This window comes from Erithacus rubecula (genome assembly GCF_903797595.1).
Source record: "Erithacus rubecula genome assembly, chromosome: 8".
In the NCBI taxonomy this organism is placed as follows: domain Eukaryota; kingdom Metazoa; phylum Chordata; class Aves; order Passeriformes; family Muscicapidae; genus Erithacus; species Erithacus rubecula.
In genome coordinates this window covers 30,267,007-30,284,932 of record NC_136659.1, presented here as the reverse complement: position 1 = coordinate 30,284,932, position 17,926 = coordinate 30,267,007, and the positions used below count along the sequence as shown (strand labels likewise).

At 39.1% G+C, this 17,926-nt stretch overlaps 1 protein-coding gene across 10 annotated transcripts in view; it reads left to right on the top strand.

Moving 5' to 3' along the window:
- Window positions 1-17,926, top strand: part of NCKAP5 (NCK associated protein 5) — a 364,594-nt gene that overhangs the window by 294,943 nt on the left and 51,725 nt on the right. For 9 of the 10 annotated variants that reach the window (XR_013774902.1, XM_079311233.1, XM_079311234.1 and 6 more), the window contains 4 exons: window positions 7,415-7,519; window positions 10,977-11,165; window positions 11,632-15,479; window positions 16,161-16,338. Coding sequence is in view for 9 of the 10 variants with exons in the window: in XM_079311233.1 (XP_079167359.1) it covers window positions 7,415-7,519; window positions 10,977-11,165; window positions 11,632-15,479; window positions 16,161-16,338 (4,320 nt within the window). In the remaining variant the exon portion in view is untranslated. The remainder of the gene's footprint in view (window positions 1-7,414; window positions 7,520-10,976; window positions 11,166-11,631; window positions 15,480-16,160; window positions 16,339-17,926) is intronic. The other variant, XM_079311235.1, reaches the window with a different exon arrangement.

Below are 17,926 nucleotides of genomic sequence, written 5' to 3'. Positions count from 1 at the left end.
CAACCTGGCAATAAAAAAAACTAATTTATTTTATCGGGGATTTAAATTAATGTGATGAACTCCTCTCTCAACAGGAGCTGTAACACCACTCTCACTAAAAATACCATAACCCTGCATATTTGCAAAACCAGATGAAACACTTGTGACAAACCTTGTGTATGCATTGCATGTGCTATTTTGGGGTGTTTGCACGTGTGTTTGTGTGTCCATATAAAACTCCTACTGTTCCTGAGACTATTTTGATTTTTCTGTCATATCTTCATTCTCTTTTCTTCTGTCATCTGGCTCGTAGGCTCAGCAAGAAGCAAGTGATTAATAAGGCAATCTCCAGTGTTTGCACTGGGGTTTGTTTAACACCTTGAGAACTGGAATTGTCATGTGGATAAAAATTATTGCTGCTTAGGTAAATTCAGTGAAAAGTATTTTTTAAAACAGACTTACGCATTTAATTAGTATATTTTTGAAAATCTTTGAAAGAAATATTTAGACTTCAGACAGTTATCATTTCCAGCTATATGCCAGAGGAAAGCTTCAGCTTATCCCATTATAAAGTGATAAAGCAGCATCTGATGGCAGCAGCTTCTGTGATAAAATGATCATGGCAGCACTGAGAACGAATCTAATAAGGGAATTGATCTGTAGATTCCAATTCAGGTAGAGCCAACATTGATCAACATAAATGTCAATAAGAAGATCTCACTGAGGTCTGCCTAATTCCTTTAGATTATTTTGGGGCATAGTCAGAAAGTGAATGTGAAAATGGATTTTAAACTGTAGGCATCACAAAGGCAACAACCATCTTATCTTGTGGTACAGGAATGTCACTGGCTGCCATTGTATGAGCAATTTAGCAGCATGTTGAAATTAGTGAGTATCTTTTAATCATATAAGGATTGATAATATGACTGTTGCAGAAGTGGGACTTTCCTCCTGTGTTTTTATATTAAAGCATTTCTTAAAAACAGTGAAATAATAAAAACTGGCTCACATTTTTACTGTTGAAGCATGGATAACATGTGTAGGGCATGCCAGAAAAGATTAATGGCATAATTCTTCCTTGTTGCAGGACTTCAGTATAAAGTTGTTTCTTGGACTCTTTCTGACAACACTGAGGTGTTAAAAACAATTTTTTTTCTTTTTTGGTGGGCAGTGTAACAACAGCAGGTGTCAGGAAGTGCAGGATGTGCCATTCACTCTTTGGTGTTGCAGTAGCACCTGCGTGGTGCTGGCCCTCATTTAGCACAGGAATTGACATACTGGGTAGTGTTAGATCAATGGGAAGACATTTAGAAAAATAAGAGACAAAATACAAATATGTACTTAATAAAAGGCTCAACTCCTGCACATCACTCTTCTCCCAGCACGGCTGTTTCACCATACTCCAAGGAGTCTTCCATTTGCAAGCTCGTTGAAAGCATTTTTTCATTAATTATTCACATTCTGAGTAGCTGATTACTGGGTCATTGATGTAAACTGTTGACTTTACAGTAATTACAAACCACAGGGAACTTTCTACATGCATTTTCCTAAGAAATTAAATTAGCTCATTTTCATATTACTGCAATATTTACAGACTCCTACCATGGTGCTATTAAAATGAGAACTAAGACTTTGGAAACTCAGAGCTTGAAAACACTGATAGGCATATAAAATAAAAACTGGGATCAGAGGGGATTACTTTTTTGTCTTTCAATGTAACCTTTATTTAAAGAAGTTTATAAAAATTAATAAAATTAAGGATTTGGAACAGGAGTAATTTTAGCATTACATTAATGTTGTCAACTCTCTGAAGAACACAGAGAGATTATGCTGTTTGTGTTTGTAAATCAAATGCCTGCTTAATGCTTCCCAATTTATACCCTAGAATATAGGTTTCCACCCTTTGGAGTTACTTAGAGTCTAATTCACTGAGTTTTGCCATCTCTGAATGGCTCAAAAGTAATAGAGAGCTCTAGTTTGGAAACTCTGCAGCCAACTCAAATTTTGCTTTATTTTTCTGCTGGAATTGCCTTGTTAGCAGGGTTTTCTGGTGTTTTTTTAGCAGTGTCATCTTCCATAAAAATGTTTCTAGTATCATACACTTTGTCTTGGATGTTGCCTTAGTCTCAGTAAACTCACCCAGAGGATTTGCCAGCAAATAGACAAACCCCTGTTAATTCTGGAGTTGGATTTAAACTCTAGCATCTTGTGTAAAGGTTTATTAGAAAAGTGTGCCTAGTAGGAGGGGAAAACAACCAAAACAGAATTAGAACTTAATTAGATGCATGCAAATTAGAACTTCCATGGAAGTATTTTTATTCTATTAATGGAAAATTTGGATCCACACACTTCAAATTTAAGGACTACATGAAAACTTTTTTATTTTATTATATTTTGTACTGAGAACTCATTTAGCTTACTGAAATGCATTTTAAAATTAATCCTTTGATATTTACTTATGTACAGTACATCCTCCTATCACCACTGAGCAATGCTGCATGTTTGTGATGGTTTCCTCTATTTTAAAGAGCTGCTGGTAGGATCTATAAAAGTCTCCAATTGTTTTCTCAGACCACTGTAAGAGCTGTTCTGGGGCTAACCTGCTGTGTCTTAACCCTCTTTTTCCCACCAAAAATAAATACAACCAGCTATGGTGGTGGTAAGAGCTGTTGAGAGCCCTGGCAGCAGCAGATGGAGCAAACTGAGTTAATGTGCCAGGCAGACCCTAAGAACAGAATTTGGAATGTGAGAGCCAACCTACATGCTCATACTAAAGTTGAGAGGTGTAAGACTTCTGAGCTTCTTTGCCTGTTCCAGGCTGAGCTGTAGAATGTTCCATGCTTTGGTCAAATATCAAATATCTTCATTATTTTGCATTAGGGATGAATACTTTAAACAGTCAAAGGGTGTTAGTTTCTCACTCCAGTTTTACTCCCAGTCCTGTAAATGGTTAAACATGGCCCAACATTAAGAGAAAGAAGAGTTTTCATTGAATTGTGGACTGGTTTGAGTTGGAAGTGACCTAAAAGCTCATCTCTTTCCAACCTCCCTGCCATGGACAAGGATATCATTCACTAGACCTGGTTTTCATTTACTACAAGGTTCAAAAAGTGTTAACCATGAAGTTCTGCTTATAGGATGTGAATAATAGGAAATAATTCTGAATCTTCTATTAAATTGATAACTTCCAGATCTGAAAATAGTTATTATCCTTATAGTTTTGTGATATTAGTTATATGCAATAACACATTAGGCATTTCGGTATGTACAGTGTACAATTGCAAGTATATTTTCTATGTTGGTGATTATTAGAAATTTAAATAATGGAAGCATCTTTTTGCAGCTTTCACTTTTGCTTCATATTTGGCTGGTTTTTATCAACAATCACTTGTTCTACTCTCTTTAGAAGACAGAATTTTCATATGTCAAAAGACTATATATTCCAAAGTCCTACTTACAAAGGCAAAATTGATTTATACTTTAGGAAGTTTTATTATTTTTTCCTTAACTATACTTAATTTTCTCCTTAATTCCAGAATATTTACTGGATAAGAAATTCACACCTTGTTTTTTGAGCAGTGCTTGTTCTACTCTAGGTAACTTCTGGTGGGATAGATGAAGGATGTAGCTGAACCTCCCCTCTGAAATGTATCTAAGGACTACAAAAATCAAGATTTTGTTTAATGAAAGATTATGCTTCTACATAAACTGATAATATAGAAATATTTTGTCTAATAATATGTTTTCCTTCTGTGGCCTACTGTTCTCATGGTGAAATGGAAATGAGAAGGGTTTCCCTGCCAGCCCAATTTCAAAGGCTGGGCTACAGAGGGAAGCAGGCCAGGATGTGCCTGTTCAGGTTTGTGATGCCCTGAAAAACAGCAAAGACAGGAGAGGGCAACACACACCAAACAAACATTTACAGCTTGGCATGGAGCAGCAGGATGAAAATGTCTCCTTGGTATCTAGAGAGAGAATTTTCTTCCTGTGAATGATAGACTTTGGCTCATGTGAGAAAAGCAAAGCCAATTGATTTAATAGCAATTAACTCCTCCAATATTGGAGAGCTGTGTACTCTTTGGCATAATTCATTGAAAATTGTTCTGGCAATGCTGCAGACCATTAGATGTTTAAAAAGAGATGGGAGCTGATAGATATTCTGCAGAGATAGAGTCAAGAGGCAGAATGGTTAGGGGAGTCTCTGTAATATTGCCTTGTGCCAGCAGGTAGTGGCTTTCTTTTATCTTCCTAGAAAGTCTTTATAAGAATGCTGCTGGGAGAGGGGAAACTGGCCTGCTGGTTGATGGATTGGTTATGTGCCTGCCAGATAATTGTATTTCCTATTGCACTTGATATAATAGGTTTCCACCTAAATTATCAATTGCTTTGTTTTTATTTTTCATGTGGGTTACAGGAGTTAATCTTGGCATTGAACCACAAAGGGCACTGCCTTTTCTGCATCAATCTCACAGGGGAAGGAGGAGCTTTGGTGTTGTTGGTCACAGGCATCTGCAGAGAAACCCCCTCTGTTGTGCCCTGGCCTCTCAGCACCTCTTTATGCAGAGACATGGGTCCAGTCAAGCCAAGATGTAACAAACTTTTTAGTCTACACCTGCCCTGTAGTACTCAGTACAGGGTAATTTCCAAGGAATCCATGCTGTATTCAGCTCCATATGGATTTTTAGATCTGCAGCCCAGAGATCCTGATGCTTCCCTGTTTCCAGAGGGCCCAGGCACTCCCCAGCACTGAGGTATTGCTCATTTTCCCCTTACCATTATATAGGGCACAACAAATGGGTAGACAACTTGGATTTACACTTGTAACTCCTCAGTTTCATATTTAGGTATTTATTTAAACTGATATCTCTTCCCTGGAAGTCATCCTGTGCAGTGGCCTGTCTTTTGTTGCATTTTGTCATGATAGCATCAACAGTGATTTTAATACTGTACAGTTTTCAAGGCAGCAGTAACTCCTTGATCTAGCTGTGACTGTCATCTGAAAATAACCATAAAGGACACAGTACATTTTGTGTATCTGAGAAGAAATCAGAATGAAGATACATAGTTAGCACAATCTGTTACTTGATTTGAAATTCATCATTAATGAGTTTTTTTACAAGTGATAGAGTTTTCTCCATTCTTTAATTAGACAATGGAGAAGGAAAAAGAAAAATAAATGAAAGAGAAACATTTTTTCTTGTGCATTTCCTTTGTAATTGGATGACTTGCTTCAGCACTGTGTAATTATATTTAATTAATGACCTCAAACTTTATTATGCTGTTTGTTAATGCTAGTCATTGTGCTGGCCACCTCTGTTAGTTTATTTGCATATGTGTGGGGAGGAATATTCCCAATGTGATGATCTCATTTGATACAGAAATATAATCACATTATACATCTTGAGAACACACTTTCCTCCTTTGTTAATCATTTTAGTCTGCTTATTTGCCTTTGGTACTGCAGTTTTATAGAGTCACTGAGTTTAACAGTGGCAAAGGTGACTCAAACACAGTGTGACCCCTGTGCATCTCCAATGCACAGATCTGACTCTTGTAATTTCCACTGAAATATCTCAGGTGACTGGTTTCCCTGGAGAAAGTAATTAATTTGTCTGCAAATCACTTGTTCATAGCACTGGTGACTCTTGGTTCTCAAAACAGTGGAATTCTCTGGTGGCTCAGTGATGCAGTTGGAATTATCATCAAGAGAACAAATGTACAAAGTCAGTAAATCTGTGACTTTGGGCAGGCATTTTACCTGGAGTTTAAATCTTTAACAAACACCTGACAGTAATTCTAGTAGTAGCACTTTGAAAGGTGCATGCTGAATAACCATCACTGATGTTAGAAACACATAGCCTGGATGTAGCTAATATTTATAATGAAAAGTATCTTGGATACTGAGTGCTTGCAGCATTTTAATCTATTCAACAATATACTGGGTAATACTTATTTGTACAGAATATTGATAATTGAAAATATTTTCCATAATCTCTCTGCAACAGACAGTACCTCCTTAATAAACCTGGATGAATAAGTAACTCTTGAGAAATGACTCCCAAACTCATAATTAGAAGTTTTTTATAACATTTCCTAGATTGTCTGGAATAGAAGCCTGGAGCAAAGCATGCAGATAACAGAGGCTGTAGGAGTGGCTGCCTGCTTTGCTCTCCAGCAGTTTTATTTCTGCAGTGGGTACCCAGAGAGCAGACTGGGGAGCAGCTGGGTGTGAGATATTGTGACTTGCCTTTCAGGGACATGCAGAGAGCTTCTGCTACACTGTGGGAAGGCTCTTTGGCTGCAGATTCCTTTACCCTCTTTGGCCAGTCTTTTTGGATGGACAGGATGATGGGGCACTGAGAGAACCTCAACAAATCTCCATGGTTTGCATCCCTTACAGAGTCCTCTGGCAAAGCACCTGGCAGGGTCTGCACCATTTGTTCCTGCAAGCTGAGGGTGGTGGATGTGGTCTCTTAGGTTGAAAACCTAGAGAATAAATGGGAAAGTGAAAAGAGCCTGATCCAAAGTCCTTTTTTTCTTGGTTTTTTTTTTAGGCCATTTTAATTGATTTCAATGGACCCTGAGTCAGATCCATAGTGCCTGTTACATGGTGTGTTGGCCTAGGACTAACAAGACTGCAGATATTTCTTCTTTTGAAGTCATTGGCTGAGACATTCACATATATCATGGATTTTATTGGAACTGCAATTAAACCAAATCAGGCTTAATGCAGACAGAAAGCCCTAGAATTAGTGTACAGGTGACCATGGAGGGAAAGGCACAAGCTTAGCCACCCTTCCAAGAAAAACTGAGAAGAGAACTGTATATATAATCAAACAGCATGTGAATATTAATGCACAAAATCCTCTGAGTCCCCAGTTCCCTGATGCAATTATTTTCTATTCACATTAATTGTTCCTAACAGATGACATTAATGACTTTGAGTTAAAATGTGTGCAGAGGAGGCCTTCAGCAGATCAATGCTGGTTAAAAATAGGGTCACTTTTGCAATCATTCACACAAGGTGTAACAGCTCGTAAATAAAACAACATTAACATGTTGATTGATTTATAAATGTTAATTTTGTAGTTCATTTTTATTCTTTTTTCCTGAAACCTGTCAAACTCTGTGGATAATGGTGGGACCCAAGTTCATTTGTTATATGTTGTGTGTGAAGTAAGGATAAGCTGCAAAGCAGTGACTAGAAGAAGAAGTAGAGTTTGTTTTGGATGAAGAATGATCTGTCCTCCAGACAGGAAGTCTTGGACAAAGTAAGCACAAAGAGCAACATTTCAAATCAGAACAAATCCTCTTTCACCTCAGGCTCTTCATTTCCCTTGAAATTTATCAGCAGAGTTGGGAATTTTAAAAAACGCTGATCTGCTGAATATCTGACAAATGCTTATGCTTTGCTCCTTCCCTTCTGCCCCCCCAGAAGCTCCATTCACGCATCTTGGACCTCTCCTCTGGGGATGTGCTCTCGGAAGTGGAGCGGAACCGGAGCCTGGTGCCAGCTCGCACTGCTGATGCTCAGCTGCTCGTGAGTGCCTCTGCTGCCCTTGTCCCCTCATCTGGAACCTCCTCTTCTCCTCTCCAGCCTGGTGTCAGGGAAGAGCCATAAAGCTGAGCTCTGAATTGAAACACTCTTGAGGCAGATAACAATGCTTTTACTTCCTTCTGTTCTCTGAAATTCAATATTGTGTCCTCGGTTGATATAGTGAGCTGATAGTGTCACTGTGTGCAAAAAGAGCGTAAATCTTAGCAATGTCCCTGATACACCTTTTTGGGTATTGATTACATCTCAGAATCTCTGAGAAATGGTCAAGGAGCTTTTTATTAAAGCCCATGCCCCGTATTATTCATCCCACTTTTATGATATATTATGTATGAACTTTTAAAAATTCATGGGCTCTGCATTTTTTTTTTTTTTTTCAGACAGAGTGAGCATTGTGCTTATTTGGCAAAACGTTCACCAGCGTGGCTTTCATGTTTCATTGTCAAAGAGAAAAGTAGCTTAAAAAACAAAAATCTCATAGAGGGAAGCAAAGAGTACAAGAACAGAACATTGAACCTGCTGGTGCCTTTGATCTTGAAGTATAGTAGTGTCAACAAAAATGTAATCTCCCCTGTAATACCTATTTTAATGAAAAGGCATTGTTTCAAAGGTTCACAAAAATGCTAACAACCTTTTGCATTATATTTAATTAAGCCTTCAGGTTAAGTTGCTCTAATATAGAGGTTTGTGTCTTTAATGGTCTGATTATTTCAATTTTCTCTGATTCCTAGTGAAAATTGCATTTTTAAATGGTAATACTACATTCAGGCCTTTTTACTCTAATTTCATTAAAGGTAATGACTAAAGAGTCATGATTACAAAAAATTAAAATTTCACCATGTCAGTTAATAGACCCATATGCAACTTAAATGTATTTAATTAATGCATCATAAACATGCTATTCAAAGTACTTTCTTGAATAATTTAGAGAATAAAGGCAAATAGAAGGGGAAAACTCCACTCTGTTAAATGATCTGAATGCAATCTAGAAATTGAATAGATACCCTACTTCATATTCTGGAGTGACATGATATTTTTTGCACATTTTCTCCTCTCATAAAGATGATTGCAGTAATATACTGTTCTTTTGCTTTGCTTAGATAGCTCCATTTTTTCCCATTGCTGAAAATGTAGGACCAAATGCCTTTCTCCTCTCTTAGGTGCAAAGGAAACAAAGTGAGAGGATGGAGAGGCTCTCAGACTAGCTGAAGATGGCAGGAAGGCAATACTTGTCACTAGGCTGTGATCTCTTACCTTCTGCAGGAGGTTCTCAAAGAGAGGGTTTACAGGCATCCTTCCCTCCAGTGTTGTGATGGCTGGGACACAGCCCAGTATAAAGGGCAGAATTCCACATGACATGTTTTCCCAGTGCCAGAGCCAAAATGCAGAGGAATAGGCAGAACAAGCAGCTGCTGCTGTTGGCCTCTGTACAGTCACCCTCCCCAGGAGTGACACTGCACAGCTGAGCAAGGTGATGGCAGGGGGGCTCCCAGGGGAACCACAATGTCAGAAATAAGCTCATTTGTCTCAACAAAGGTAGAAAATCCACTTCAGAGCCAAAAACCAGGCATCAGCCTGCCTGTAATGCTGAAGGATGTATTCTTCCCAAAGCCACTGGATTTAAAGGCTGTTCCTCCTGCATCCATTTGACTTCCTATGAGAACATGTGCCAATAATTCCCAGAGGTGAAATGTGCTCTTGGTGTCTCTAAATGATATTCCCATTCATAGGTTTTGCCTGTGACAAGGAATAATGATTTGCCCTGTAGTTAAGTTTGTCAAAACCAGAGCATTATGATGTCAGCTGAGCAATGAACAGCTGTACTGATGAACTCCTCAGCAGTAAAAATTCTGCTCTCTCCCATTCAGCTGAAAAAAGGTTCAACCCCAGTAGTAATAAATGGGAGGAACATGGGGGAATAAATGGAAGGAATTAGCAGAAGGCCAACAAACAAGTTGGCATGAGAAGTGCCTGAAACTGAGTGTTGTTTCAAAGATTTCCTTGAAGAAGCTGTGTTTAGAGCATAAAGAACATTGACAATTTTTTAATGGATTCAATAACTTTAGATTTCTTGTTTCTTCCTAAGTGTAAATTCTTCATTTAAACAAAATTAATTTGAAGTATATCTATGTACAAAAATCAATAAATATTGTTTCAGTTTGCCTTAGTGAAATCCAAAGGGAAGTTTCATGAAACGAAGGCACAGAATCCTAAATTCACTTTGGATGGAAATGACTTTTATGATTAAGATCATCAAATCCAACCTGCCACTGGGAGGAAAGGTCCCTTGAGATCACTGAGTCCAACCATTAACCCAGCAGTGCCAGCCCCACTGCTAAACCATGTCCCCAGGTGCCACATCTACACAGCTTTCAACTCCCTCCAGGGATGGTGACTCAAGCACTTCTCTGCTCTGTTGCTTGACAACTCTTTTAGTGAAGGAATTTTTCCTAATATCCAATCTAAACATCCCCTGGCACAACTTGAGACTGTTTCTTCTTGTTTATCAGTTTCTGCTTGGGAGAAGGGACTGACCCCCACCTCATTACAACCTCTTTTCATGTAGTTATGTCTGGTGTTCCTGGTAATTAAAATGATGCCTGATTCTGGAAGGAAACTGGAGAATAGTGGGAGCACTTAACACTAAAGAAGCTCCAATGCTGTTAGGCTCAAGAGCATTAGTTTGAAAACAAATTAAAGGCATCCTAGCTACTCCTACAGAGGTTTAATATTTTACCTGAAGTGCTATCTACTCTTCATTACTCTCTTCCTCAAAGCTGGCACTTAGTCACAGTCAGCTGAAATTGCATTTGGAAAGGGGTGATAACTACACAAGTACTAAAGGCAGCCATAAAGTGTCAATAAATTGCATAAGCAAGAGGCTTCAGCTGTCTGCGAGCGACACAAAGATGGATTGTCCTACGTCAGAGAGTTTCTTAGACAAAGCTTTGAACTAGATAGGAAACCAAAATTAGACTGTAATGGAGAGATTCCATTCTCAGTGGACATTCTGCTCAGGATACTAAATTAATTTACCTTGTCCAGGCTGTGCAGCCTCATCTGTTACATTGTGGGGCTATAATGCAGTTGTCAAGATGTACTTGTATTCTTATAACTTAGTTTTCTGTATCTTACCGGCACACGCTGCTTATGTATGAAGAATAATTCAAATAGACTCAGAATAATCTTTACCATAAGAACAGCAGAATCCTACTCCAAGAATAAAGAAGAAAACATTGAGGATTGTGCCTTTTTTCCCCTGACAATTGAAATTGTTAGCAATTTTAAATTTAGTTCTCTGTATTAAATTCACCAGACGCTAAATTGCATGAGATGAAGGCGTAAGTGGCTTACTTGCTTTTTCTTTGCCATTCTTAATCAAGGGGAAGTTAAATGATCGCTTTCTACCCATAAGATATTTCAATTCCTTCTCGTATTTTAGGAATGCCAGCAGAATGTGAAATCCAGCATACCTGTCTTGAAATGCCAGAGTCAATTAAATATGACAGGCTCTAGCCGCCTGTATCCTCGGAGCAGCTGCAGTAGCAGTGAACTCTCCCTCTCAAGTGCTTGCAGTGAATATTCCAGTGGTTCCTCCTACACTTGGAATGATGGAAAGACAAGCAAAAGGGTAAATCAAATTAATTTTCTCCATGTATTAGTTTAAATTAATCTGAAACAAGAGTAATTGAAAAGCTACCTGTTTCAGAAGTGTTTTTACTTTCTTCTCTCTTTTATATTGAAAACAGTTGTCACTAAACTGTTACCCCTATTTAATTTTTTTAGCGATTCCTTTTTCACTCCAGCTTACTTACAGTCCCCTCATTTGTTCAGACATTTATTATGCCTTTCATAGTCCAAACTGCTCTTCTTCTTTTTATTAATCCTTCCATTCATATTGTTCTTCCTACAGGTTTTTAATGCACTGCAGCCTTCACACCACTGTGAAATCCTTTATTTAAAAAGAGCTTTGCTATAAATAGCAAAGAATGGAATAGAATTCCCTTATGCAACTCTTCTATCTCTTTACCAAAAGGGTAACACTTCTATAGACAGCACTTTGAGTAACACAAGTGATTTTTATTTTCTTTTGACAGTCATCCGTGAGATGGGATAAAAGAATAAGCATTGGTTCTTCTCTCCCAAGCAACCTCTCAAGTCCTGCAGATGATCTACCTCCAACTCGTATCAAGGAAAACCATATCTTAGAAGGGCTGAAAAAATTGCAGGAGCAAAAAATATTGCTTGAACCACCTTCAGTAATATCAAAATGGGGTTACAAAGATTGCATGAACTCTAACGAAGGAATATATTCCCCTGGAATTAAGTGTGGTGGCCATAATGAACAGACTCATTGTAAGCCAATGGAAATGGGAAGTGTTTGCATTGAACACAACAAAACTTTCTCTTATGATTCAGATTCACATGATGATGCAGATGATGACTCTTCATCCTTACTGTTGCTGCAGGAAGTTCCAAGCAAAGACTGCAGGACCTATTGCAATAAATTAACTCATAGCATTTCTGACAGTCTCTTTGACTGGGATCCTAGCAGGAAACATTTGCCAGAAAGAAGTTCATTTTTTAATTCAAAGGAAAGACCTGAGAAATTGACTAGTTTTGTCAGTGGATTTCAGGCAGATGTAAAATCATGCACCAGAGCAAAGCTGCCTGAGTTACAGTTAAATCAAGGCCATTCTAATATGGGCTGGAAGGACTTTAATTTTCAGCTTTCAGACACTGATGACAATGAAGTCTTGGATGAATTGCATATAGAAAGCAGTGATGAGAAAAGTCCCTCAGATTTATTAGCAACTCCCTTTCCTGAGAAGTATACAAAGAGCCCTGACTTGCTCAAAGTCACTGAGAATTCTCAGTTTGTATCTACTGACAAAGAAGAGAACCAGATTGCTGTTCACTCAGACATTAGGCCTAAGCCATGTAATTTCATTAAACAACAAAAGGTTATAAAAAAGACCTCTTCTGAAGAGTGCATTACAGTAATATACGATGCTAAGGATGGTGAGCCAATTGAATTCAGCTCACATCAAACTGGAGTTGTCACTGTAACAAGAAATGAGATTTCAATCAACCAGCCACAAACTACGTCCAGTGCAGAATACACTGAACTTATACCTCAGGGAAGAGCTGATTTGCAGCCCAATGCTAGAAACTACACTGCTTCAGAAAGACAGGAAGATGAAACTGGGAAAAATACTCAAGATAAAAAATATCTTGAAGATAATACAGGGAATAAAAACACAGTTGTCCCCCTGACCTGTGGTGAACCTTCACGCTGTGGGAGAGTGACACAGCAAAACACTTCACGACAGAAACTAGTGAAGCCAGTGTATGATGCACCATACAAGGCCAATTCAAGCTCCACTGTGCATGCAGGAATCAATCAAAAGCCAAATGTAACTAAAATACCCAGCAGAAGTAAATTTTCTCCCCAAAAGACTCTGATGGCTGAGACTGGGGAGGCACCTGTAGCTCAGTCAGTGGGCCCCACAGCCCTTGAGAAATCACCTGCTCTGCCACCTGTAAAGCTTTCAAGGTTCAAAAAGGCTCAAAGCCCACCTCGTCATTTTGATTCAAAAGTTGAATTTCAGGTTCCAAAGCCCCCTGCCCACCCCCTGCCAAACTTGAAACGTCCTGGCAGAGGAGATGGGTCCAAGTATCCAAAGAGTCAGAGTCCAGCATCACCACTGTTGCCTCAGCACTTTATAGAGCCCAGTAGCTATGGGGAACCTCCAACCAGAGACTTTCATTGTGATTTAGCCACTGTAGAAGCCCGATCTCCATCCCCACCCCTTCCTCCAGGCAGGACAACATCCCTGTTGATTCGGCCCAATTATGCTAATTCTCCACCCCTAGCAGTAAAGTTAGGAGGAGCTGGTCCCACTGAAGCAGCAAAAAATGTACTGAAATCATCTCCATTAAAAGGGACTGTGAACTCTGGCTTTCATAATCAATCTAGTCACGAAATACAAGCAAAAAATGTATCTTCTGGGGCCAAAATTGAATTATCTTACCTTCAAGAAAATGCAGAAGGAATTATGCAAAATACATGCACATCTCAGCAATCCCACAGTGCGTGCCAAGGACTTTCCAAAGTTTCCACAAAGCAAGTCTGCCCAAAAAACCCAAATCAGGTGGGTCTCCACAGGAATCGTGAGTATTCCAGCACAGATTTTCAAACAGCCAGGTCCTTTTCCCTAGGCTGTCCATCACTGGAAACAACTCCTTCACAAGACACATATTCCAGCAAGAACAATATTTCCAGTGACAGTGGGTTGGATCAGCTACAAAAGGTGTCAAACATTCTCCCCACGACTCCTCAGTGTCACACCACCAGCACAAGTGAGCCTTTGCTATCTCAGGTAAGCAGTTTCCCATCAACACCATTTCATGCCAGTGATGCTGCACATGCCTCTCAAATCCCTAATGAGAGGGGAATGAAAACCCGTCTCCCTGTGGGACTGAAATTATTTGTCAAATCTCCCCAGCTGCTCCGCAAGAGCTCCACTGTCCCAGGGAAGCAGGAAAAAGACAGCATCAATGCAGCTTCCAAAAGCAATGGCAACTCCAGGAAGCACAAGCAAAGTGAGTCTGGGTGTGTAACCACCAAAGGTGCAGTGGATGCACAATTCAAGGACTCCAAGTCTGATACTGAAGTAAAAAATAATTGTGCTGTGGGACTTGGTATGGATACAGCATCAGCTCATTCACATGAAAGCTGCAACTTGGTGGCAGACAGAGGAGATGGATTAGAAAGCAAATTAGTTAAGAGGTCTGTTTCTTCTAGCAACAAGTCTCACTTGAAGCCAGCTCTGGGCATGAACGGGGCGAAGGCTCGGAGTCAGAGTTTCAGCATCCACACAGGGGAGAAGCCATCTGGGACAGAAGGTGTTGGGAAAGTAAGGACTCAGATTATTACAAACACTTCTGACAGAGGGAATTCCCTAACCAGGCAGAACTCAGCCATGGAAGGGCTTCAAATCAAGGCTGCTCCTGGGACAGCAGTGACACAGGAGGCTCTTTTATATACTACTAAACCCACAGAAAATTCTTATCCTAGACAAGGCTCTCTTGGAAATATGAGTAGTTGCAATAGCCAGCATGGAAGCCCAAGCAAATTGCCCTTCAGATCATCTCAAAAAGTAGACCAATTTCACAGCACTTCAAAATGTGATGGAAGCAAACCATTTTCTCAGACAGATGCACGCAGTCTGTCTGTGCAGGGTGAGAAAAGCACTGAAAGCTTTAAGCATGAAGCTCTAGGTAAAAGAAGTGTTCTTTCAGCAGAATTGGAGTTAGAAGCCTCAGCTGCTGTGTCTTCCAAGCAAATTTTGTCCTTCCAAAGCTTTGATGGAGTAAAATGTCCTCATAAACTGGAAGCAGCAAAGTCACGAAGACAGCAAATGTCTTTAAAATTAGCAGAGACCTCTGAGAAAGTTAATGATCTTTTGAGTTCACCATCTCTGCAACCTACAATAGAGGAGAAAGTCATGTTATGCATTCAAGAAAACGTGCAAAAGGGTCAGGGACAAACCAAATCTCCCACTGTGGAGACTAAACAGAAGACTGGGCCCTCTATAGCCAGTTGGTTTGGCTTCCGAAAGAGCAAGCTCCCAGCACTGAGTAGCAGGAAGGCTGATGTTCCTAAAAGTAAGGTGGAAAAAAAGGATGCCAAAGTTTCAGGATTTGGAATTAAGCAAGCAAAATTAGAGAGGAGAAAAGAAAAGAAAAAAACTGAACAACACTGTGAAATAGAAAATGAAATTAACAGGAAAGCAGACAATGGTGACATTTTAGCCATGGAGAGCAAAATTATGAACCCCTCCCAAGACCCTCCTGGTGACATGGAGTGTGAACAAGTCAGAGGTTCCACCACAGCTGCCTACTCACCAAAAGACAGCTTTATGAGAGAGCTTTTAAACAGGTAAAACTCCAGAACACAATTTGGGATGTGTAGCTTTACAGATGCCCAGATGTGAAGTTCAATGCATGTTCTTTACGTGCTAATGCACTACTGTGCATTCAAACAGTAGGTGGAACTTTAAGCTCTACTGGAAAAAACCCAAACATTAACAATGAGATGATAATTTTGTTCATGTTACTTTGTTAACCAAACCATTGGTCCTTGAAATTAAAGATAGGTGAGTTACATCCAAGCTGATAATTCAAATTATTCCAGAAATCAAGAATCTAGGCAGATGGTGTGTCAAGATAGAGGGTAATTAGGTAAATGTTTTAATGTATTCCATCTTCCTGTACTGTAACCAGAAAACACATATTTGGTAACTTGTCAGAATTAATTACCTTTCCAGCTATCACAACCTTTGGTCACAGAAGAACTTAGCAATGGTATATTGTGTTTTCACGTTTGCCCCACAGCAGTCCCAAATATAATATAAATCATCACATGTGAAAGGCTAAATTGATAGACTACCTGAAATTGCAAGTGACAGGTTTGATCAAGGCTAGTTAGAAACATTTATCACTCAAAGGTCTAGAGACAGAAAGATACAGAGAGGTTACTTTAAACATTAAAGGAATGGGAAAGTGGAGTGATTGAAGAAGGGCAATGCAATTTATCAGAGGAATCACTCTCTACCTGCAGAGTTGATAAGAAAGCAGCTCAGCAGACAGAAAGTGGATCAAATAATGTTTCCTACAGGAGTGTGTCGAAGGGCAGCTCCCAGGGCTCCTCTCTTCATGGCAACTCTATCAGCTCCCAAGGAAACCACAGGAAAAACAGCAACACAAAAGCTGATATGGAAATGCAGAATCAGACCCTGGTAAGTGCTTCAGTACACTAAAACATTGTTACCTTCTTTTTAACTTCTGGATGTGTTTCTTATTGCCATTGCAGGCAACACAGGATAATAACTGTTTATATATAAGATAGAAAGATTTTGTGTAGCTAGAGGATTGTGAATTAATACAAGAGTTGGCAGCTTGGCTATAGGCCACATTATACAGATAGTCATGAAGATTCTACTGCTTCTGCTGGCAATTCAATTCCAGTGAAGATACATGCACAATGGTGTTATAATCATACTGTAGTAGAGTGAAATAATAGGACCTTTTTTTATTATTTTTTTTCCCCTTCCCCTGAAAATTGCATACCAGTATTGAACATTCCTCTGAATATTATAGAAGTCATAAAGCCTAAAAAATGCATTGCTGATATGGAAAAGTCAAATTATTTGAGCACATTTGGAAATATTTGTCATTTAAGAGGGAATGTTCAGAAGCAAAAACATACACTGGACCTGTGTCTCACTTTGCACCATTAAAAATCTCCCTGTTAATGGCCTTTAGTTATTTTTAATAAGGTACTAACTGTAGCTGATAATTTAATTTGCTCAGAGAGGAGGAATGTTGTAATGTAGAAGAAAAAATATCCCATTTTCTGTTGGCTGCTAGAGTCTGGTTCTGGACTAACTTTACTGCACTGAGAAATGTTCTCACAGTTTAGGATTGTAACCTAAAGTCAGGCTGAAGGAGAGCCCTTCCTGCTGAAGCTTCTATTAATTAACCTTCTAATTTAATGAGCAATGTCTTGCCTAGCAAGTGCCTTTCCCATGATGTTTTAAAGTCCAGCAGAAGGAGACAGAGATGCTTTAACCCTATACATTCTTTCCTCATTCCTGAGATACCTGTCTTGTCCATATTATTCAGATTATTATTAACCACAACCACAATTTTAACAAACAGCCTGGAAACTCATGGCAATACAATACTTACTCTGAAGCTGAGGCTGTTACTTTTGTTGTTCTGATAGCACTGAGTTACTGAAGTGCAGCACATACAACAATTTCATCTGAGAGAATCTGAAATAAAAATTCTCTGGGAGCATTGCAAAAAGCTTTATAATGGGGACTGAAAATACTCTTAGCTCAGGGCTGATGTTGAGGGTGCCTGAGGTCAAGGCATTCAATACATAGTTTCAAATCCAGGCAATTTTTTTTCTTTTTTTTTTTTTTACTTTAATACAGACATCTTTGCTGAGAATATCTGCAAGGTCATTTTTTTTTAAACTTACAGGGAACATATGCAAAATGAATGTGTTTGAAAACTTTCTTCCTGACTCCTCTGGTATCATCTCCTCTTTGAAAATGTAGATGTCTCCTGCATTATAAAACCACAAATTATAAGCATATCTAAGGCTGTCCTTGTAGTGTCACTGAAAGGAAAGAGAGAGAATGAAAGTCTGGAAATGTGCAATATGCAGGAAATTCAATCCAACTGATCTAGAACTTAGATAGCAGAGCAGAGCCCCTTATCAGAGCCACTCAGTTTAACTATGCTCCATTTAATATGGTCCTGACAGCTTAGGGTATATCTTCACTGTACAGAAGTACAAAAAACTCTGCACATTGC